General features: G+C 48.8%; 1 protein-coding gene across 7 annotated transcripts in view; it reads left to right on the top strand.

Annotated features, from left to right (window-relative positions):
* The first annotated feature begins 2,158 nt into the window (after positions 1-2,158).
* The window catches only part of smurf1 (SMAD specific E3 ubiquitin protein ligase 1), an 81,440-nt gene continuing 61,742 nt past the window's right edge, over positions 2,159-21,856 (top strand). For all 7 annotated transcript variants that reach the window (XM_082964654.1, XM_082964652.1, XM_082964655.1 and 4 more), the window contains exons 1-2: positions 2,159-2,424; positions 11,378-11,416. In XM_082964654.1, the coding sequence (XP_082820780.1) occupies positions 2,370-2,424; positions 11,378-11,416 (94 nt within the window). In that variant the 5' untranslated portion in view covers positions 2,159-2,369. The remainder of the gene's footprint in view (positions 2,425-11,377; positions 11,417-21,856) is intronic.

The raw sequence follows: 21,856 nt of genomic DNA, 5'->3' as shown, positions 1-21,856 counted from the left end.
CCCCCTATACCCTATCTATACCCTAATGCATGTACTCCCCCTATACCCTATCTATACCCTAATGCATGTACTCCCCCTATACCCTATCTATACCCTAATGCATTTACTCCCCCTATACCCTATCTATACCCTAATGCATTTACTCCCCCTATACCCTATCTATACCCTAATGCATGTACTCCCCCTATACCCTATCTATACCCTAATGCATGTACTCCCCCTATACCCTATCTATACCCTAATGCATGTACTCCCCCTATACCCTATCTATACCCTAATGCATGTACTCCCCCTATACCCTATCTATACCCTAATGCATGTACTCCCCCTATACCCTATCTATACCCTAATGCATGTACTCCCCCTATACCCTATCTATACCCTAATGCATGTACTCCCCCTATACCCTATGTGTCCAATCTATAGCGAAGAACAGCCGAATGCCAAAGGAATGGGCTGGTGTGTGTGTGGGATCATTTAGTTTGTGCAGTAAACAGCATTATGAGAGACTCCTTTGTTCCACAGCTAATCACACTAGTGACCACTAACCCAAAGCAGCTAAAACTACTAAACTAATCCGTGCAACCTAACATTTTCTCTCATTTACCCTCTCCTTCCTTCCTCCCTTCCTTTCCTTCCTTCCTTCCTTCCTTCCTTCCTTCCTTCCTTCCTTCCTTCCTTCCTTCCTTCCTTCCTTCCTTCCTTCCTTCCTGCCTTCCTTCCTTCCTTCCTGCCTTCCATCCTTCCTTCCTTCCTTCCTGCCTTCCTTCCTTCCTGCCTGCCTGCCTGCCTTCCTTCCTTCCTTCCTTCCTTCCTTCCTTCCTTCCTTCCTGCCTGCCTGCCTGCCTGCCTGCCTGCCTGCCTGCCTGCCTGCCTGCCTGCCTGCCTGCCTGCCTGCCTGCCTGCCTGCCTGCCTGCCTGCCTTCCTTCCTTCCTTCCTTCCTTCCTTCCTTCCTTCCTTCCTTCCTTCCTTCCTTCCTTCCTTCCTTTTTCTCTCACTTCTCTCCTTCCTTCCTTTCCTTCTCTCCTTCCTTCCTTTCCTTCTCTCTTCTTTACCCTCTCCTCCCTTCCTTTCCTTCTCTCTGTCTCTCCTTACTCTTTCCTCCTTCCCGCCTCCTTCTCTCTCCTTGCCGTTCACACTTTAAAAAAAATAAAATAATAATAATAATAATTTATCCTAAACAGTCCGATTCCCGAGCACGCCTATGTTTCCAGAGCCGAGGAAGTATTAGCCATGTAACTTCAGGACATGCCTGTTTGAGCCAGTCCAGAACATAGAGATCCTATCACATTACTAGAGGGGATAGTGTCGTAAACCGTCAACCTTCCAGAATGGGGTGAAAATCGCAGCCATATTGTGTCAGGGAGAAATCCAAACCATTCAAATTGGAACGATGGTATATTATCCATTAAAATAAAAATAAAAAGCATGTGATATCAGAAATGGTGTAATATTATTATTGTCAACCTAAAATATAGTAATTTATACCATGGCATGGTTGAATGCTCATTTCTGAGTGGCTTGAATGGCATTTTTAAAGCGTGATTTTATTTCCCTTTATAAACTGGGTGGTTCGAGCCCTGAATGCTGATTGGCTGACAGCCGTGGTTACAACGGGCATGACAAAACACTTTTATTTTATTTTTACTGTTCTAATTACATTGATAACCAGTTTATAATAGCAATAATAGCACTTCGGGGGTTTGTGATATATGGCCAATATACCACGGCTAAGGGCTGTATCCAGGCTTCAAACAAACGCATTTCTAAAGACAATGAACAATGTGGAAGGTACTGTATTTTCCACGACGCGCTAGTGGAGTGGAAATAACCTTCCACGGAGTTGCATTGTCCCTTTTATACCACGGCTATAATTTAACACATTTGCTGCTAGAAATGTGTTTTGTTTGTCTTCAGAAATGTGTTTTGTTCTTTAAATAATGGAATCATTGCTCTAAAACAGGCTGGCCAGTTAGCTAAAACACATACAGTACAGATACATGATTTACATTCATTATTTTATTCTCCCACAATATCTTATCACAGCACTGGGAAAACCATAGTTGCTCAACTCCCTGACCAACATGGCTGACCTTTTAGACAACTATATATAAGGATCCCCCCCCCTCCTCCTCCTCCTTTATCCCTTCTAGTATTCTAACTTTATGGTCCAGAGCCACCTTGAAAATGTCCGTCTGTGTTGCTGCTTGTTCGGGACGGGGGATTTCGCCTGGAAATAATACACATTTCCCCTTGAAGAAGACAAGCCACATATTCTAACAACCTAGAGGTCCAAATATCCTCAGGAGGAGTGTTGGGAGTTGGTTATATTGAAGCTGGCGTTTACAACCACTGTTCTTCCGTTGTGATGTCGGGTCCCGGGTCTCAGAGAAACGTGTCCAGCATTAAAATCCGCCTGACAGGTAAAAAACTAATAACGGTAGATAACTAAAACGTTTTACGGTTCATTTGAGTGGTTTTTTTTTGGGGGGGGGGGGGGGATTAAAAACGGATAAAATCCGCTGGACAGACCTGTCATGGCGATAACTACATCCGGTTCTTCTATTTACTAACATCTTAACGTCTAATATAGGTAACGTTAACTAGTACTAGTTAGTTAAAACAAATAATAATAACTCAACAACCAAACGGACGAGGATAACTAGTTCGTGGATATTTAACTAGTACATTTTAGATTTGATATTCGCCTGTTTTAACAAGCTAGTTAGTGTCTTGTCATGTCCAAGGTGTTTTTACTAGGTTAACTAACGGGAATAGTTAGTTAGTTAGTTAGTTAGTTAGTTTAGTTAGGTTAGCCATGATCTGAATGCTAATCCGACGGGACAAACAACAACTGTTTAGTCGACTATCTGACACGGTGGCCTAACCAGACCTAAACATTTAGTCATTTCTAGACAAACCAGGAGTTATTCCTGCTAACTACCTTCCCCTCTATAACTGACCTGCTCTCTCTACATTACCTACATATCTAACCTGGCTAACCAGCTAGCGTTTACAGATGTAGCTAGCTAGCTAACTACCTTCCCCTCTATAACTGACCTGCTCTCTCTACATTACCTACATATCTAACCTGGCTAACCAGCTAGCGTTTACAGATGTAGCTAGCTAGCTAACTACCTTCCCCTCTATAACTGACCTGCTCTCTCTACATTACCTACATATCTAACCTGGCTAACCAGCTAGCGTTTACAGATGTAGCTAGCTAGCTAACTACCTTCCCCTCTATAACTGACCTGCTCTCTCTACATTACCTACATATCTAACCTGGCTAACCAGCTAGCGTTTACAGATGTAGCTAGCTAGCTAACTACCTTCCCCTCTATAACTGACCTGCTCTCTCTACATTACCTACATATCTAACCTGGCTAACCAGCTAGCGTTTACAGATGTAGCTAGCTAGCTAACTACCTTCCCCTCTATAACTGACCTGCTCTCTCTACATTACCTACATATCTAACCTGGCTAACCAGCTAGCGTTTACAGATGTAGCTAGCTAGCTAACTACCTTCCCCTCTATAACTGACCTGCTCTCTCTACATTACCTACATATCTAACCTGGCTAACCAGCTAGCGTTTACAGATGTAGCTAGCTAGCTAACTACCTTCCCCTCTATAACTGACCTGCTCTCTCTACATTACCTACATATCTAACCTGGCTAACCAGCTAGCGTTTACAGATGTAGCTAGCTAGCTAACTACCTTCCCCTCTATAACTGACCTGCTCTCTCTACATTACCTACATATCTAACCTGGCTAACCAGCTAGCGTTTACAGATGTAGCTAGCTAGCTAACTACCTTCCCCTCTATAACTGACCTGCTCTCTCTACATTACCTACATATCTAACCTGGCTAACCAGCTAGCGTTTACAGATGTAGCTAGCTAGCTAACTACCTTCCCCTCTATAACTGACCTGCTCTCTCTACATTACCTACATATCTAACCTGGCTAACCAGCTAGCGTTTACAGATGTAGCTAGCTAGCTAACTACCTTCCCCTCTATAACTGACCTGCTCTCTCTACATTACCTACATATCTAACCTGGCTAACCAGCTAGCGTTTACAGATGTAGCTAGCTAGCTAACTACCTTCCCCTCTATAACTGACCTGCTCTCTCTACATTACCTACATATCTAACCTGGCTAACCAGCTAGCGTTTACAGATGTAGCTAGCTAGCTAACTACCTTCCCCTCTATAACTGACCTGCTCTCTCTACATTACCTACATATCTAACCTGGCTAACCAGCTAGCGTTTACAGATGTAGCTAGCTAGCTAACTACCTTCCCCTCTATAACTGACCTGCTCTCTCTACATTACCTACATATCTAACCTGGCTAACCAGCTAGCGTTTACAGATGTAGCTAGCTAGCTAACTACCTTCCCCTCTATAACTGACCTGCTCTCTCTACATTACCTACATATCTAACCTGGCTAACCAGCTAGCGTTTACAGATGTAGCTAGCTAGCTAACTACCTTCCCCTCTATAACTGACCTGCTCTCTCTACATTACCTACATATCTAACCTGGCTAACCAGCTAGCGTTTACAGATGTAGCTAGCTAGCTAACTGATCTCAAAAGCACCTAGTTGGCAGGGTTTCTACAGCAAATTAAGCCTCTAAACTAAGTTGACTAGTGTATACTCAGTAACGTTGGCTAGCACCTAGATAGTTTGTCCATAGTTGGTTAGTTAGTAGGTTGGCACACCACACACACTGTAGCTGTGTGAACCAGTGGACGAGGCTCAGTCCAGACTGCAGTAAGACATCACTCACCTCCATCTGAATAGAGGCCCAGCCAGTCTGAATAGAGGCCCAGCCAGTCTGAATAGAGGCCCGGCCAGTCTGAATAGAGGCCCAGCCAGCTGCATGGCTGCCGTTAACTACCGAGGGCCCAGCCAGTCTCCGGAATAGAGGCCCAGCCAGTCTGCATGGCTGCCGTTAACTACTACATGAATAGAGGCCCAGCCAGTCTACTCACGAATAGAGGCCCGCCAGTCTGCATGGCTACCGTTAACTACTACACGAATAGAGGTCCAGCCAGTCTGCATGGCTACCGTTAACTACTACATGAATAGAGGCCCAGCCAGTCTGCATGGCTACCGTTAACTACTACATGAATAGAGGCCCAGCCAGTCTGAATAGAGGACCAGCCAGTCTGCATGAGCTGCCGTTAACTACTACATGAATAGAGGCCTGGCCAGTCTGCATAGCTACCGTTAACTACTACACGAATAGAGGCCCAGCCAGTCTGAATAGAGGCCCAGCCAGTCTGCATAGCTACTGTTAACTACTACACGAATAGAGGCCCAGCCAGTCTGCATGGCTACCGTTAACTACTACACGAATAGAGGCCCAGCCAGTCTACTACACGAATAGAGGCCCAGCCAGTCTGAATAGAGGCCCGGCCAGTCTGCATGGCTGCCGTTAACTACTACATGAATGGAGACCCAGCCAGTCTGCATGGCTGCTGTTAACTACTACATGAATAGAGGCCCAGCCAGTCTGCATGGCTACCGTTAACTACTACATGAATAGAGGCCCAGCCAGTCTGCATGGCTACCGTTAACTACTACATGAATAGAGGCCCAGCCAGTCTGCATGGCTGCCGTTAACTACTACATGAATAGAGGCCCAGCCAGTCTACTACATGAATAGAGGCCCAGCCAGTCTGAATAGAGGCCCGGCCAGTCTGCATGGCTACCGTTAACTACTACATGAATAGAGGCCCAGCCAGTCTGAATAGAGGCCCAGCCAGTCTGCATGGCTACCGTTAACTACTACATGAATAGAGACCCGGCCAGTCTGAATAGAGGCCCAGCCAGTCTGCATGGCTACCGTTAACTACTACATGAATAGAGGCCCAGCCAGTCTGAATAGAGGCCCAGCCAGTCTACTACACAAATAGAGGCCCAGCCAGTCTGCATGGCTACCGTTAACTACTACATGAATAGAGCCCAGCCAGTCTGCATGGCTGCCGTTAACTACTACATGAATAGAGGCCCAGCCAGTCTGAATAGAGGCCCAGCCAGTCTGAATAGAGGCCTGGCCAGTCTGCATAGCTGCCGTTAACTACTACATGAATAGAGGCCTGGCCAGTCTGCATAGCTACCGTTAACTACTACACGAATAGAGGCCCAGCCAGTCTGAATAGAGGCCCAGCCAGTCTGCATAGCTACTGTTAACTACTACACGAATAGAGGCCCAGCCAGTCTACTACACAAATAGAGGCCCAGCCAGTCTGAATAGAGGCCCGGCCAGTCTGCATGGCTGCCGTTAACTACTACATGAATAGCCCAGCCAGCTGAATAGAGGCCCAGCCAGTCTGCATGGCTACCGTTAACTACTACATGAATAGAGGCCCAGCCAGTCTGCATGGCTACTGTTAACTACTGCATGAATAGAGGCCCAGCCAGTCTGCATGGCTGCCGTTAACTACTACATGAATAGAGGCCCAGCCAGTCTACTACACGAATAGAGGCCCAGCCAGTCTGAATAGAGGCCCGGCCAGTCTGCATGGCTACCGTTAACTACTACATGAATAGAGGCCCAGCAGTCTGAATAGAGGCCCAGCCAGTCTGCATGGCTACCGTTAACTACTACATGAATAGAGGCCCAGCCAGTCTGCATGGCTACCGTTAACTACTACATGAATAGAGGCCCAGCCAGTCTGAATAGAGGCCCAGCCAGTCTGCATGGCTACCGTTAACTACTACATGAATAGAGGCCCAGCCAGTCTGAATAGAGGCCCAGCCAGTCTGCATGGCTACCGTTAACTACTACATGAATAGAGCGCCAGCCAGTCTGAATAGAGAGTCCCAGCCAGTCTGAATAGAGGCCCGGCCAGTCTGAATAGAGAGGCCCAGCCAGTCTGAATAGAGGCCCGGCCAGTCTGCATGGCTACCGTTAACTACTACAGTAACAGCCATTGTTCCAGCTGTGTGTGTTAAAATAAAACAGCCTACACCTGTTGTTTATCGAAGCATAACAGTGAAATGCTTACTTAAGGGCCCTTTACCCACAATGCAGAGAGAGAAGAAATATCAAAATAGTAACACAAGGAATCAATACACAATGTTGTCAGGATAACTTGGCCAGAGAGCAAGAGACCGTTTAATACTCTCAATGAGCCCAGGTCACCACAGACACACACTGAAATACGCTACACACGTACGCAGGATAGATGCTGAGAGAAGCTGTGGGGAGGAGGAGAGAGAGGGAGAGAGAGAGAAGCTGTGGGGAGGAGGAGAGAGAGAGGGAGAGAAGCTGTGGGGAGGAGGAGAGAGAGAGAGAGAGAGAGAGAGAGAGAAAGAGAGAGGGAGAGAAGCTGTGGGAGGAGGAGGAAGAGGAGGGAGAGAAGCTGTGGGGAGGAGGAGAGAGAGAGAGAGAGAGAGAGAGAGAGAGAGGCTGTGGGAGGAGGAGAGAGAGAGAGGCTGTGGGAGGAGGAGAGAGAGAGGCTGTGGGAGGAGGAGAGAGAGAGGCTGTGGGAGGAGGAGAGAGAGAGGCTGTGGGAGGAGGAGAGAGAGAGAGAGAGGCTGTGGGAGGAGGAGAGAGAGAGAGAGAGGCTGTGGGAGGAGGAGAGAGAGAGAGGCTGTGGGAGGAGGAGAGAGAGAGAGAGGCTGTGGGAGGAGGAGAGAGAGAGAGAGGCTGTGGGAGGAGGAGAGAGAGAGAGAGGCTGTGGGAGGAGGAGAGAGTGAGAGAGGCTGTGGGAGGAGGAGAGAGAGAGAGAGAGAGAGAAAGAGAGAGGGAGAGAAGCTGTGGGAGGAGGAGGAGGAGGAGGGAGAGAAGCTGTGGGGAGGAGGAGAGAGAGAGAGAGAGAGAGAGAGAGAAAGAGAGAGGGAGAGAAGCTGTGGGAGGAGGAGGAGGAGGAGGGAGAGAAGCTGTGGGGAGGAGGAGAGAGAGAGAGAGAGAGAGAGAGAGAGAGAGAGAGAGGGAGAGAAGCTGTGGGAGGAGGAGGAGGAGGAGGGAGAGAAGCTGTGGGGAGGAGGAGAGAGAGAGAGAGAGAGAGAGAGAGAGAAAGAGAGAGGGAGAGAAGCTGTGGGAGGAGGAGGAGGAGGAGGGAGAGAAGCTGTGGGGAGGAGGAGAGAGAGAGAGAGAGAGAGAGAGAGAGAGAGGCTGTGGGAGGAGGAGAGAGAGAGAGAGGCTGTGGGAGGAGGAGAGAGAGAGAGAGGCTGTGGGAGGAGGAGAGAGAGAGAGAGGCTGTGGGAGGAGGAGAGAGAGAGAGAGAGGCTGTGGGAGGAGGAGAGAGAGAGAGAGATGCTGTGGGAGGAGGAGAGAGAGAGAGGCTGTGGGAGGAGGAGAGAGAGAGAGAGGCTGTGGGAGGAGGAGAGAGAGAGAGAGGCTGTGGGAGGAGGAGAGAGAGAGAGAGGCTGTGGGAGGAGGAGAGAGAGAGAGAGAGGCTGTGGGAGGAGGAGAGAGAGAGAGAGAAGCTGTGGGAGGAGGAGAGAGAGAGAGAGAAGCTGTGGGAGGAGGAGAGAGAGAGAGAGGCTGTGGGAGGAGGAGAGAGAGAGAGAGGCTGTGGGAGGAGGAGAGAGAGAGAGAGGCTGTGGTAGGAGGAGGGAGAGAGAGAGAGGCTGTGGGAGGAGGAGAGAGAGAGAGAGAGGCTGTGGGGAGGAGGAGAGAGAGAGAAGCTGTGGGGAGGAGGAGAGAGAGAGGGAGAGAAGCTGTGGGGAGGAGGAGGGAGAGAAGCTGTGGGGAGGAGGAGAGAGAGAGGGAGAGAAGCTGTGGGGAGGAGGAGAGAGAGAGGGAGAGAAGCTGTGGGGAGAAAAGGGGAAGGAGAGAGAGAGAGAAGCTGTGGGGAGGAGGAGAGAGAGAGAGAGAGAGAGAGAGGCTGTGGGAGGAGGAGAGAGAGAAGCTGTGGGGAGGAGGAGAGAGAGAGAGAGAGAGAGGCTGTGGGAGGAGGAGAGAGAGAAGCTGTGGGGAGGAGGAGAGAGAGAGAGAGAGAGAGAGGCTGTGGGAGGAGGAGAGAGAGAAGCTGTGGGGAGGAGAGAGAGAGAGAAGCTGTGGGGAGGAGGAGGAGGAGAGCGAGAGAAGCTGTGGGGAGGAGGAGGAGGAGAGAGAGAGAAGCTGTGGGGAGGAGGAGGAGGAGAGAGAAGCTGTGGGAGGAGGAGAGAGAGAGAAGCTGTGGGAGGAGGAGAGAGAGAGAAGCTGTGGGGAGGAGGAGAGAGAGAGGGAGAGAAGCTGTGGGGAGGAGGAGAGAGAGAGAGGGAGAGAAGCTGTGGGGAGGAGAGAGAGAGGGAGAGGAGCTGTGGGAGGAGGAGAGAGAGAGGGAGAGAAGCTGTGGCAGGAGGAGAGAGAGAGAGAGAAGCTGTGGGGAGGAGGAGAGAGAGAGAGAGAAGCTGTGGGGAGGAGGAGAGAGAAAGGGAGAGAAGCTGTGGGGAGGAGGAGAGAGAGAGAGAGAAGCTGTGGGGAGGAGGAGAGAGAGGGAGAGAAGCTGTGGGGAGGAGGAGAGAGAGAGAGAGAGAGAAGCTGTGGGGAGGAGGAGAGAGAGAGAGAGAAGCTGTGGGGAGGAGGAGAGAGAGAGAGAGAAGCTGTGGGGAGGAGGAGAGAGAGAGGGAGAGAAGCTGTGGGGAGGAGGAGAGAGAGAGAGAGAGAGAGAAGCTGTGGGGAGGAGGAGAGAGAGAGAGAGAGAGAGAAGCTGTGGGGAGGAAGAGAGAGAGAGAGAAGCTGTGGGGAGGAGGAGAGAGAGAGAGAGAAGCTGTGGGGAGGAGGAGAGAGAGAGAGAAGCTGTGGGGAGGAGGAGAGAGAGAGAGAGAAGCTGTGGGGAGGAGAGAGAGAGAGAGAGAGAGAGAGAGAGAGAGAATCTGTGGGGAGGAGGAGAGAGAGAGAGAGAGAGAGAGAATCTGTGGGGAGGAGGAGAGAGAGAGAGAGAGAAGCTGTGGGGAGGAGGAGAGAGAGAGAGAAGCTGTGGGGAGGAGGAGGAGAGAGAGAGGCTGTGGGAGGAGGAGAGAGAGAGAGAAGCTGTGGGAGGAGGAGAGAGAGAGAGAGGCTGTGGGAGGAGGAGAGAGAGAGAGAGGCTGTGGGAGGAGGAGAGAGAGAGAGAGGCTGTGGGAGGAGGAGAGAGAGAGGCTGTGTTAGGAGGAGAGAGAGGCTGTGTTAGGGGGAGAGAGAGAGAGAGGCTGTGGGAGGAGGAGAGAGAGAGAGAGAGGCTGTGGGAGGAGGAGAGAGAGAGAGAGAGAGAGAAGCTGTGGGGAGGAGAGAGAGAGAGAAGCTGTGGGGAGGAGGAGGAGAGAGAGAAGCTGTGGGGAGGAGGAGGAGGAGAGCGAGAGAAGCTGTGGGGAGGAGGAGGAGGAGAGAGAGAGAAGCTGTGGGGAGGAGGAGAGAGAGAAGCTGTGGGGAGGAGAGAGAGAGAGAAGCTGTGGGGAGGAGAGAGAGAGAGAAGCTGTGGGGAGGAGGAGGAGGAGAGCGAGAGAAGCTGTGGGGAGGAGGAGAGAGAGAGAAGCTGTGGGGAGGAGAGAGAGAGAGAGGCTGTGGGAGAGAAAGGGAGGGAGATGAAGAGGGAAGCTGTGGGGAGGAGGAGGAGAGAGAGAAGCTGTGGGAGGAGGAGAGAGAGAGAGAGGCTGTGGGAGGAGGAGAGAGAGAGAGGCTGTGGGAGGAGGAGAGAGAGAGAGAGGCTGTGGGAGGAGGAGAGAGAGAGAGAGGCTGTGGGAGGAGGAGAGAGAGGCTGTGAGAGAGAGAGCTGTGGGAGGAGGAGAGAGAGAGAGAGAGAAGCTGTGGGGAGGAGGAGAGAGAGAAGCTGTGGGGAGGAGAGAGAGAGAGAAGCTGTGGGGAGGAGGAGGAGGAGAGCGAGAGAAGCTGTGGGAGGAGGAGGAGGAGAGAGAGAGAAGCTGTGGGGAGGAGGGGAGAGAGAAGCTGTGGGGAGGAGAGAGAGAGAGAGAAGCTGTGGGGAGGAGGAGAGAGAGAGAGAGGCTGTGGGGAGGAGGAGAGAGAGAGAGAGAGAAGCTGTGGGGAGGAGGAGAGAGAGAGAGAAGCTGTGGGGAGGAGGAGAGAGAGAGGGAGAGAAGCTGTGGGGAGGAGGAGGAGAGAGAGAAGCTGTGGGGAGGAGGAGGAGAGAGAGAAGCTGTGGGGAGGAGGAGGAGAGAGAGAGAAGCTGTGGGGAGGAGGAGAGAGAGAGAAGCTGTGGGGAGGAGGAGAGAGAGAGAAGCTGTGGGGAGGAGAGAGAGAGGGAGAGAAGCTGTGGGGAGGAGGAGAGAGAGAGAGAGGCTGTGGGAGAGAAAGGGAGGGAGATGAAGCTGTGGGGAGGTGAAGAGACATCCGTTGATTGGCTTACAGCAGCCTAATCACTGATCTGATTGGCTGTCAGGCTGTCTGTAGTGACATCTGTTTGGTTGACTGACTGTCTGTTCTGTGTTTCTAGTCTTATGTGCCAAGAACCTCACAAAGAAAGACTTCTTCCGTAAGTATCTCTGATCCCTCCTGTCTCTCTGTCTACATCTCTCCTTCTGTTAGTATCTCTGATCCCTCCTCTCTCTCTGTCTACATCTCTCCTTCTGTTAGTATCTCTGATCCCTCCTCTCTCTCTGTCTTCATCTCTCCTTCTGTTAGTATCTCTGATCCCTCCTCTCTCTCTGTCTACATCTCTCCTCTCCTTCTGTTAGTATCTCTGATCCCTCCTCTCTCTCTGTCTACATCTCTCCTTCTGTTAGTATCTCTGATCCCTCCTCTCTCTCTGTCTACATCTCTCCTTCTGTTAGTATCTCTGATCCCTCCTCTCTCTCTGTCTACATCTCTCCTTCTGTTAGTATCTCTGATCCCTCCTCTCTCTCTGTCTACATCTCTCCTTCTGTTAGTATCTCTGATCCCTCCTCTCTCTCTGTCTACATCTCTCCTCTCCTTCTGTTAGTATCTCTGATCCCTCCTCTCTCTCTGTCTTCATCTCTCCTCTCCTTCTGTTAGTATCTCTGATCCCTCCTCTCTCTCTGTCTACATCTCTCCTCTCCTTCTGTTAGTATCTCTGATCCCTCCTCTCTCTCTGTCTACATCTCTCCTTCTGTTAGTATCTCTGATCCCTCCTCTCTCTCTGTCTACATCTCTCCTTCTGTTAGTATCTCTGATCCCTCCTCTCTCTCTGTCTACATCTCTCCTCTCCTTCTGTTAGTATCTCTGATCCCTCCTCTCTCTCTGTCTACATCTCTCCTCTCCTTCTGTTAGTATCTCTGATCCCTCCTCTCTCTCTGTCTACATCTCTCCTCTCCTTCTGTTAGTATCTCTGATCCCTCCTCTCTCTCTGTCTACATCTCTCCTTCTGTTAGTATCTCTGATCCCTCCTCTCTCTCTGTCTACATCTCTCCTCTCCTTCTGTTAGTATCTCTGATCCCTCCTCTCTCTCTGTCTACATCTCTCCTCTCCTTCTGTTAGTATCTCTGATCCCTCCTCTCTCTCTGTCTACATCTCTCCTTCTGTTAGTATCTCTGATCCCTCCTCTCTCTCTGTCTACATCTCTCCTTCTGTTAGTATCTCTGATCCCTCCTCTCTCTCTGTCTACATCCTCTCCTTCTGTTAGTATCTCTGATCCCTCCTCTCTCTCTGTCTACATCTCTCCTTCTGTTAGTATCTCTGATCCCTCCTCTCTCTCTGTCTACATCTCTCCTTCTGTTAGTATCTCTGATCCCTCCTCTCTCTCTGTCTACATCTCTCCTTCTGTTAGTATCTCTGATCCCTCCTCTCTCTCTGTCTACATCTCTCCTCTCCTTCTGTTAGTATCTCTGATCCCTCCTCTCTCTCTGTCTACATCTCTCCTTCTGTTAGTATCTCTGATCCCTCCTCTCTCTCTGTCTACATCTCTCCTCTCCTTCTGTTAGTATCTCTGATCCCTCCTCTCTCTCTGTCTACATCTCTCCTTCTGTTAGTATCTCTGATCCCTCCTCTCTCTCTGTCTACATCTCTCCTTCTGTTAGTATCTCTGATCCCTCCTCTCTCTCTGTCTACATCTCTCCTTCTGTTAGTATCTCTGATCCCTCCTCTCTCTCTGTCTACATCTCTCCTTCTGTTAGTATCTCTGATCCCTCCTCTCTCTCTGTCTACATCTCTCCTCTCCTTCTGTTAGTATCTCTGATCCCTCCTCTCTCTCTGTCTACATCTCTCCTTCTGTTAGTATCTCTGATCCCTCCTCTCTCTCTGTCTACATCTCTCCTCTCCTTCTGTTAGTATCTCTGATCCCTCCTCTCTCTCTGTCTACATCTCTCCTCTCCTTCTGTTAGTATCTCTGATCCCTCCTCTCTCTCTGTCTACATCTCTCCTCTCCTTCTGTTAGTATCTCTGATCCCTCCTCTCTCTCTGTCTACATCTCTCCTTCTGTTAGTATCTCTGATCCCTCCTCTCTCTCTGTCTACATCTCTCCTTCTGTTAGTATCTCTGATCCCTCCTCTCTCTCTGTCTACATCTCTCCTCTCCTTCTGTTAGTATCTCTGATCCCTCCTCTCTCTCTGTCTTCATCTCTCCTTCTGTTAGTATCTCTGATCCCTCCTCTCTCTCTGTCTACATCTCTCCTCTCCTTCTGTTAGTATCTCTGATCCCTCCTCTCTCTCTGTCTACATCTCTCCTTCTGTTAGTATCTCTGATCCCTCCTCTCTCTCTGTCTACATCTCTCCTCTCCTTCTGTTAGTATCTCTGATCCCTCCTCTCTCTCTGTCTACATCTCTCCTCTCCTTCTGTTAGTATCTCTGATCCCTCCTCTCTCTCTGTCTACATCTCTCCTCTCCTTCTGTTAGTATCTCTGATCCCTCCTCTCTCTCTGTCTACATCTCTCCTCTCTCTGTTAGTATCTCTGATCCCTCCTCTCTCTCTGTCTACATCTCTCCTCTCCTTCTGTTAGTATCTCTGATCCCTCCTCTCTCTCTGTCTACATCTCTCCTTCTGTTAGTATCTCTGATCCCTCCTCTCTCTCTGTCTACATCTCTCCTCTCCTTCTGTTAGTATCTCTGATCCCTCCTCTCTCTCTGTCTACATCTCTCCTCTCCTTCTGTTAGTATCTCTGATCCCTCCTCTCTCTCTGTCTACATCTCTCCTCTCCTTCTGTTAGTATCTCTGATCCCTCCTCTCTCTCTGTCTACATCTCTCCTTCTGTTAGTATCTCTGATCCCTCCTCTCTCTCTGTCTCATCTCTCCTTCTGTTAGTATCTCTGATCCCTCCTCTCTCTCTGTCTACATCTCTCCTTCTGTTAGTATCTCTGATCCCTCCTCTCTCTCTGTCTACATCTCTCCTTCTGTTAGTATCTCTGATCCCTCCTCTCTCTCTGTCTACATCTCTCCTCTCCTTCTGTTAGTATCTCTGATCCCTCCTCTCTCTCTGTCTACATCTCTCCTCTCCTTCTGTTAGTATCTCTGATCCCTCCTCTCTCTCTGTCTACATCTCTCCTCTCCTTCTGTTAGTATCTCTGATCCCTCCTCTCTCTCTGTCTACATCTCTCCTTCTGTTAGTATCTCTGATCCCTCCTCTCTCTCTGTCTACATCTCTCCTCTCCTTCTGTTAGTATCTCTGATCCCTCCTCTCTCTCTGTCTACATCTCTCCTCTCCTTCTGTTAGTATCTCTGATCCCTCCTCTCTCTCTGTCTACATCTCTCCTCTCCTTCTGTTAGTATCTCTGATCCCTCCTCTCTCTCTGTCTACATCTCTCCTTCTGTTAGTATCTCTGATCCCTCCTCTCTCTCTGTCTACATCTCTCCTTCTGTTAGTATCTCTGATCCCTCCTCTCTCTCTGTCTACATCTCTCCTCTCCTTCTGTTAGTATCTCTGATCCCTCCTCTCTCTCTGTCTACATCTCTCCTTCTGTTAGTATCTCTGATCCCTCCTCTCTCTCTGTCTACATCTCTCCTCTCCTTCTGTTAGTATCTCTGATCCCTCCTCTCTCTCTGTCTACATCTCTCCTTCTGTTAGTATCTCTGATCCCTCCTCTCTCTCTGTCTACATCTCTCCTCCTTCTGTTAGTATCTCTGATCCCTCCTCTCTCTCTGTCTACATCTCTCCTTCTGTTAGTATCTCTGATCCCTCCTCTCTCTCTGTCTACATCTCTCCTCTCCTTCTGTTAGTATCTCTGATCCCTCCTCTCTCTCTGTCTACATCTCTCCTTCTGTTAGTATCTCTGATCCCTCCTCTCTCTCTGTCTACATCTCTCCTCTCCTTCTGTTAGTATCTCTGATCCCTCCTCTCTCTCTGTCTACATCTCTCCTTCTGTTAGTATCTCTGATCCCTCCTCTCTCTCTGTCTACATCTCTCCTTCTGTTAGTATCTCTGATCCCTCCTCTCTCTCTGTCTACATCTCTCCTCTCCTCGTTAGTATCTCTGATCCCTCCTCTCTCTCTGTCTACATCTCTCCTTCTGTTAGTATCTCTGATCCCTCCTCTCTCTCTGTCTACATCTCTCCTCTCCTTCTGTTAGTATCTCTGATCCCTCCTCTCTCTCTGTCTACATCTCTCCTCTCCTTCTGTTAGTATCTCTGATCCCTCCTCTCTCTCTGTCTTCATCTCTCTCCTTCTGTTAGTATCTCTGATCCCTCCTCTCTCTCTGTCTACATCTCTCCTTCTGTTAGTATCTCTGATCCCTCCTCTCTCTCTGTCTACATCTCTCCTTCTGTTAGTATCTCTGATCCCTCCTCTCTCTCTGTCTACATCTCTCCTCTCCTTCTGTTAGTATCTCTGATCCCTCCTCTCTCTCTGTCTACATCTCTCCTCTCCTTCTGTTAGTATCTCTGATCCCTCCTCTCTCTCTGTCTACATCTCTCCTTCTGTTAGTATCTCTGATCCCTCCTCTCTCTCTGTCTACATCTCTCCTCTCTTCTGTTAGTATCTCTGATCCCTCCTCTCTCTCTGTCTACATCTCTCCTCTCTGTTAGTATCTCTGATCCCTCCTCTCTCTCTGTCTACATCTCTCCTTCTGTTAGTATCTCTGATCCCTCCTCTCTCTCTGTCTACATCTCTCCTCTCCTTCTGTTAGTATCTCTGATCCCTCCTCTCTCTCTGTCTACATCTCTCCTCTCCTTCTGTTAGTATCTCTGATCCCTCCTCTCTCTCTGTCTACATCTCTCCTTCTGTTAGTATCTCTGATCCCTCCTCTCTCTCTGTCTACATCTCTCCTTCTGTTAGTATCTCTGATCCCTCCTCTCTCTCTGTCTACATCTCTCCTCTCCTTCTGTTAGTATCTCTGATCCCTCCTCTCTCTCTGTCTACATCTCTCCTCTCCTTCTGTTAGTATCTCTGATCCCTCCTCTCTCTCTGTCTACATCTCTCCTTCTGTTAGTATCTCTGATCCCTCCTCTCTCTCTGTCTACATCTCTCCTCTCCTTCTGTTAGTATCTCTGATCCCTCCTCTCTCTCTGTCTACATCTCTCCTTCTGTTAGTATCTCTGATCCCTCCTCTCTCTCTGTCTACATCTCTCCTCTCCTTCTGTTAGTATCTCTGATCCCTCCTCTCTCTCTGTCTACATCTCTCCTTCTGTTAGTATCTCTGATCCCTCCTCTCTCTCTGTCTACATCTCTCCTCTCCTTCTGTTAGTATCTCTGATCCCTCCTCTCTCTCTGTCTACATCTCTCCTTCTGTTAGTATCTCTGATCCCTCCTCTCTCTCTGTCTACATCTCTCCTTCTGTTAGTATCTCTGATCCCTCCTCTCTCTCTGTCTACATCTCTCCTTCTGTTAGTATCTCTGATCCCTCCTCTCTCTCTGTCTACATCTCTCCTTCTGTTAGTATCTCTGATCCCTCCTCTCTCTCTGTCTACATCTCTCCTCTCCTTCTGTTAGTATCTCTGATCCCTCCTCTCTCTCTGTCTACATCTCTCCTTCTGTTAGTATCTCTGATCCCTCCTCTCTCTCTGTCTACATCTCTCCTTCTGTTAGTATCTCTGATCCCTCCTCTCTCTCTGTCTACATCTCTCCTCTCCTTCTGTTAGTATCTCTGATCCCTCCTCTCTCTCTGTCTACATCTCTCCTCTCCTTCTGTTAGTATCTCTGATCCCTCCTCTCTCTCTGTCTACATCTCTCCTTCTGTTAGTATCTCTGATCCCTCCTCTCTCTCTGTCTACATCTCTCCTTCTGTTAGTATCTCTGATCCCTCCTCTCTCTCTGTCTACATCTCTCCTCTCCTTCTGTTAGTATCTCTGATCCCTCCTCTCTCTCTGTCTACATCTCTCCTCTCTTCTGTTAGTATCTCTGATCCCTCCTCTCTCTCTGTCTACATCTCTCCTCTCCTTCTGTTAGTATCTCTGATCCCTCCTCTCTCTCTGTCTACATCTCTCCTTCTGTTAGTATCTCTGATCCCTCCTCTCTCTCTGTCTACATCTCTCCTTCTGTTAGTATCTCTGATCCCTCCTCTCTCTCTGTCTACATCTCTCCTCTCCTTCTGTTAGTATCTCTGATCCCTCCTCTCTCTCTGTCTACATCTCTCCTCTCCTTCTGTTAGTATCTCTGATCCCTCCTCTCTCTCTGTCTACATCTCTCCTCTCCTTCTGTTAGTATCTCTGATCCCTCCTCTCTCTCTGTCTACATCTCTCCTCTCCTTCTGTTAGTATCTCTGATCCCTCCTCTCTCTCTGTCTACATCTCTCCTTCTGTTAGTATCTCTGATCCCTCCTCTCTCTCTGTCTACATCTCTCCCTTCTGTTAGTATCTCTGATCCCTCCTCTCTCTCTGTCTACATCTCTCCTTCTGTTAGTATCTCTGATCCCTCCTCTCTCTCTGTCTACATCTCTCCTTCTGTTAGTATCTCTGATCCCTCCTCTCTCTCTGTCTACATCTCTCCTCTCCTTCTGTTAGTATCTCTGATCCCTCCTCTCTCTCTGTCTACATCTCTCCTCTCTGTTAGTATCTCTGATCCCTCCTCTCTCTCTGTCTACATCTCTCTCCTTCTGTTAGTATCTCTGATCCCTCCTCTCTCTCTGTCTACATCTCTCCCTTCTGTTAGTATCTCTGATCCCTCCTCTCTCTCTGTCTACATCTCTCCTTCTGTTAGTATCTCTGATCCCTCCTCTCTCTCTGTCTACATCTCTCCTCTCCTTCTGTTAGTATCTCTGATCCCTCCTCTCTCTCTGTCTACATCTCTCCTCTCCTTCTGTTAGTATCTCTGATCCCTCCTCTCTCTCTGTCTACATCTCTCCTTCTGTTAGTATCTCTGATCCCTCCTCTCTCTCTGTCTACATCTCTCCTCTCCTTCTGTTAGTATCTCTGATCCCTCCTCTCTCTCTGTCTACATCTCTCCTTCTGTTAGTATCTCTGATCCCTCCTCTCTCTCTGTCTACATCTCTCCTCTCCTTCTGTTAGTATCTCTGATCCCTCCTCTCTCTCTGTCTACATCTCTCCTTCTGTTAGTATCTCTGATCCCTCCTCTCTCTCTGTCTACATCTCTCCTCTCCTTCTGTTAGTATCTCTGATCCCTCCTCTCTCTCTGTCTACATCTCTCCTCTCCTTCTGTTAGTATCTCTGATCCCTCCTCTCTCTCTGTCTACATCTCTCCTTCTGTTAGTATCTCTGATCCCTCCTCTCTCTCTGTCTACATCTCTCCTTCTGTTAGTATCTCTGATCCCTCCTCTCTCTCTGTCTACATCTCTCCTCTCCTTCTGTTAGTATCTCTGATCCCTCCTCTCTCTCTGTCTACATCTCTCCTCTCCTTCTGTTAGTATCTCTGATCCCTCCTCTCTCTCTGTCTACATCTCTCCTCTCCTTCTGTTAGTATCTCTGATCCCTCCTCTCTCTCTGTCTACATCTCTCCTTCTGTTAGTATCTCTGATCCCTCCTCTCTCTCTGTCTACATCTCTCCTTCTGTTAGTATCTCTGATCCCTCCTCTCTCTCTGTCTACATCTCTCCTTCTGTTAGTATCTCTGATCCCTCCTCTCTCTCTGTCTACATCTCTCCTTCTGTTAGTATCTCTGATCCCTCCTCTCTCTCTGTCTACATCTCTCCTTCTGTTAGTATCTCTGATCCCTCCTCTCTCTCTGTCTACATCTCTCCTCTCCTTCTGTTAGTATCTCTGATCCCTCCTCTCTCTCTGTCTACATCTCTCCTCTCCTTCTGTTAGTATCTCTGATCCCTCCTCTCTCTCTGTCTACATCTCTCCTCCCTCTGTTAGTATCTCTGATCCCTCCTCTCTCTCTGTCTACATCTCTCCTCTCCTTCTGTTAGTATCTCTGATCCCTCCTCTCTCTCTGTCTACATCTCTCCTCTCCTTCTGTTAGTATCTCTGATCCCTCCTCTCTCTCTGTCTACATCTCTCCTCTCCTTCTGTTAGTATCTCTGATCCCTCCTCTCTCTCTGTCTACATCTCTCCTCTCCTTCTGTTAGTATCTCTGATCCCTCCTCTCTCTCTGTCTACATCTCTCCTTCTGTTAGTATCTCTGATCCCTCCTCTCTCTCTGTCTACATCTCTCCTCTCCTTCTGTTAGTATCTCTGATCCCTCCTCTCTCTCTGTCTACATCTCTCCTTCTGTTAGTATCTCTGATCCCTCCTCTCTCTCTGTCTACATCTCTCCTCTCCTTCTGTTAGTATCTCTGATCCCTCCTCTCTCTCTGTCTACATCTCTCCTTCTGTTAGTATCTCTGATCCCTCCTCTCTCTCTGTCTACATCTCTCCTTCTGTTAGTATCTCTGATCCCTCCTCTCTCTCTGTCTACATCTCTCCTCTCCTTCTGTTAGTATCTCTGATCCCTCCTCTCTCTCTGTCTACATCTCTCCTTCTGTTAGTATCTCTGATCCCTCCTCTCTCTCTGTCTACATCTCTCCTTCTGTTAGTATCTCTGATCCCTCCTCTCTCTCTGTCTACATCTCTCCTCTCCTTCTGTTAGTATCTCTGATCCCTCCTCTCTCTCTGTCTTCATCTCTCCTCTCCTTCTGTTAGTATCTCTGATCCCTCCTCTCTCTCTGTCTACATCTCTCCTTCTGTTAGTATCTCTGATCCCTCCTCTCTCTCTGTCTACATCTCTCCTTCTGTTAGTATCTCTGATCCCTCCTCTCTCTCTGTCTACATCTCTCCTCTCCTTCTGTTAGTATCTCTGATCCCTCCTCTCTCTCTGTCTACATCTCTCCTTCTGTTAGTATCTCTGATCCCTCCTCTCTCTCTGTCTACATCTCTCCTCTCCTTCTGTTAGTATCTCTGATCCCTCCTCTCTCTCTGTCTACATCTCTCCTCTCCTTCTGTTAGTATCTCTGATCCCTCCTCTCTCTCTGTCTACATCTCTCCTCTCCTTCTGTTAGTATCTCTGATCCCTCCTCTCTCTCTGTCTTCATCTCTCCTCTCCTTCTGTTAGTATCTCTGATCCCTCCTCTCTCTCTGTCTACATCTCTCCTTCTGTTAGTATCTCTGATCCCTCCTCTCTCTCTGTCTACATCTCTCCTTCTGTTAGTATCTCTGATCCCTCCTCTCTCTCTGTCTACATCTCTCCTCTCCTTCTGTTAGTATCTCTGATCCCTCCTCTCTCTCTGTCTACATCTCTCCTCCTTCTGTTAGTATCTCTGATCCCTCCTCTCTCTCTGTCTACATCTCTCCTCTCCTTCTGTTAGTATCTCTGATCCCTCCTCTCTCTCTGTCTACATCTCTCCTTCTGTTAGTATCTCTGATCCCTCCTCTCTCTCTGTCTACATCTCTCCTCTCCTTCTGTTAGTATCTCTGATCCCTCCTCTCTCTCTGTCTACATCTCTCCTTCTGTTAGTATCTCTGATCCCTCCTCTCTCTCTGTCTACATCTCTCCTCTCCTCGTTAGTATCTCTGATCCCTCCTCTCTCTCTGTCTACATCTCTCCTTCTGTTAGTATCTCTGATCCCTCCTCTCTCTCTGTCTACATCTCTCCTCTCCTTCTGTTAGTATCTCTGATCCCTCCTCTCTCTCTGTCTACATCTCTCCTCTCCTTCTGTTAGTATCTCTGATCCCTCCTCTCTCTCTGTCTACATCTCTCCTTCTGTTAGTATCTCTGATCCCTCCTCTCTCTCTGTCTACATCTCTCCTCTCCTTCTGTTAGTATCTCTGATCCCTCCTCTCTCTCTGTCTACATCTCTCCTCTCCTTCTGTTAGTATCTCTGATCCCTCCTCTCTCTCTGTCTACATCTCTCCTTCTGTTAGTATCTCTGATCCCTCCTCTCTCTCTGTCTACATCTCTCCTCTCCTTCTGTTAGTATCTCTGATCCCTCCTCTCTCTCTGTCTACATCTCTCCTTCTGTTAGTATCTCTGATCCCTCCTCTCTCTCTGTCTACATCTCTCCTCTCCTTCTGTTAGTATCTCTGATCCCTCCTCTCTCTCTGTCTACATCTCTCCTTCTGTTAGTATCTCTGATCCCTCCTCTCTCTCTGTCTACATCTCTCCTCTCCTTCTGTTAGTATCTCTGATCCCTCCTCTCTCTCTGTCTACATCTCTCCTCTCCTTCTGTTAGTATCTCTGATCCCTCCTCTCTCTCTGTCTACATCTCTCCTTCTGTTAGTATCTCTGATCCCTCCTCTCTCTCTGTCTTCATCTCTCCTTCTGTTAGTATCTCTGATCCCTCCTCTCTCTCTGTCTACATCTCTCCTCTCCTTCTGTTAGTATCTCTGATCCCTCCTCTCTCTCTGTCTACATCTCTCCTCTCCTTCTGTTAGTATCTCTGATCCCTCCTCTCTCTCTGTCTACATCTCTCCTTCTGTTAGTATCTCTGATCCCTCCTCTCTCTCTGTCTACATCTCTCCTCTCCTTCTGTTAGTATCTCTGATCCCTCCTCTCTCTCTGTCTACATCTCTCCTTCTGTTAGTATCTCTGATCCCTCCTCTCTCTCTGTCTACATCTCTCCTTCTGTTAGTATCTCTGATCCCTCCTCTCTCTCTGTCTACATCTCTCCTTCTGTTAGTATCTCTGATCCCTCCTCTCTCTCTGTCTACATCTCTCCTCTC

This window comes from Salmo salar, chromosome 18, assembly GCF_965601325.2.
Source record: "Salmo salar chromosome 18, fSalSal1, whole genome shotgun sequence".
Taxonomy (NCBI): domain Eukaryota; kingdom Metazoa; phylum Chordata; class Actinopteri; order Salmoniformes; family Salmonidae; genus Salmo; species Salmo salar.
The sequence above is the reverse complement of the archived record's forward strand: the minus strand, read 5'-3'. Positions and strand labels throughout refer to the sequence as shown.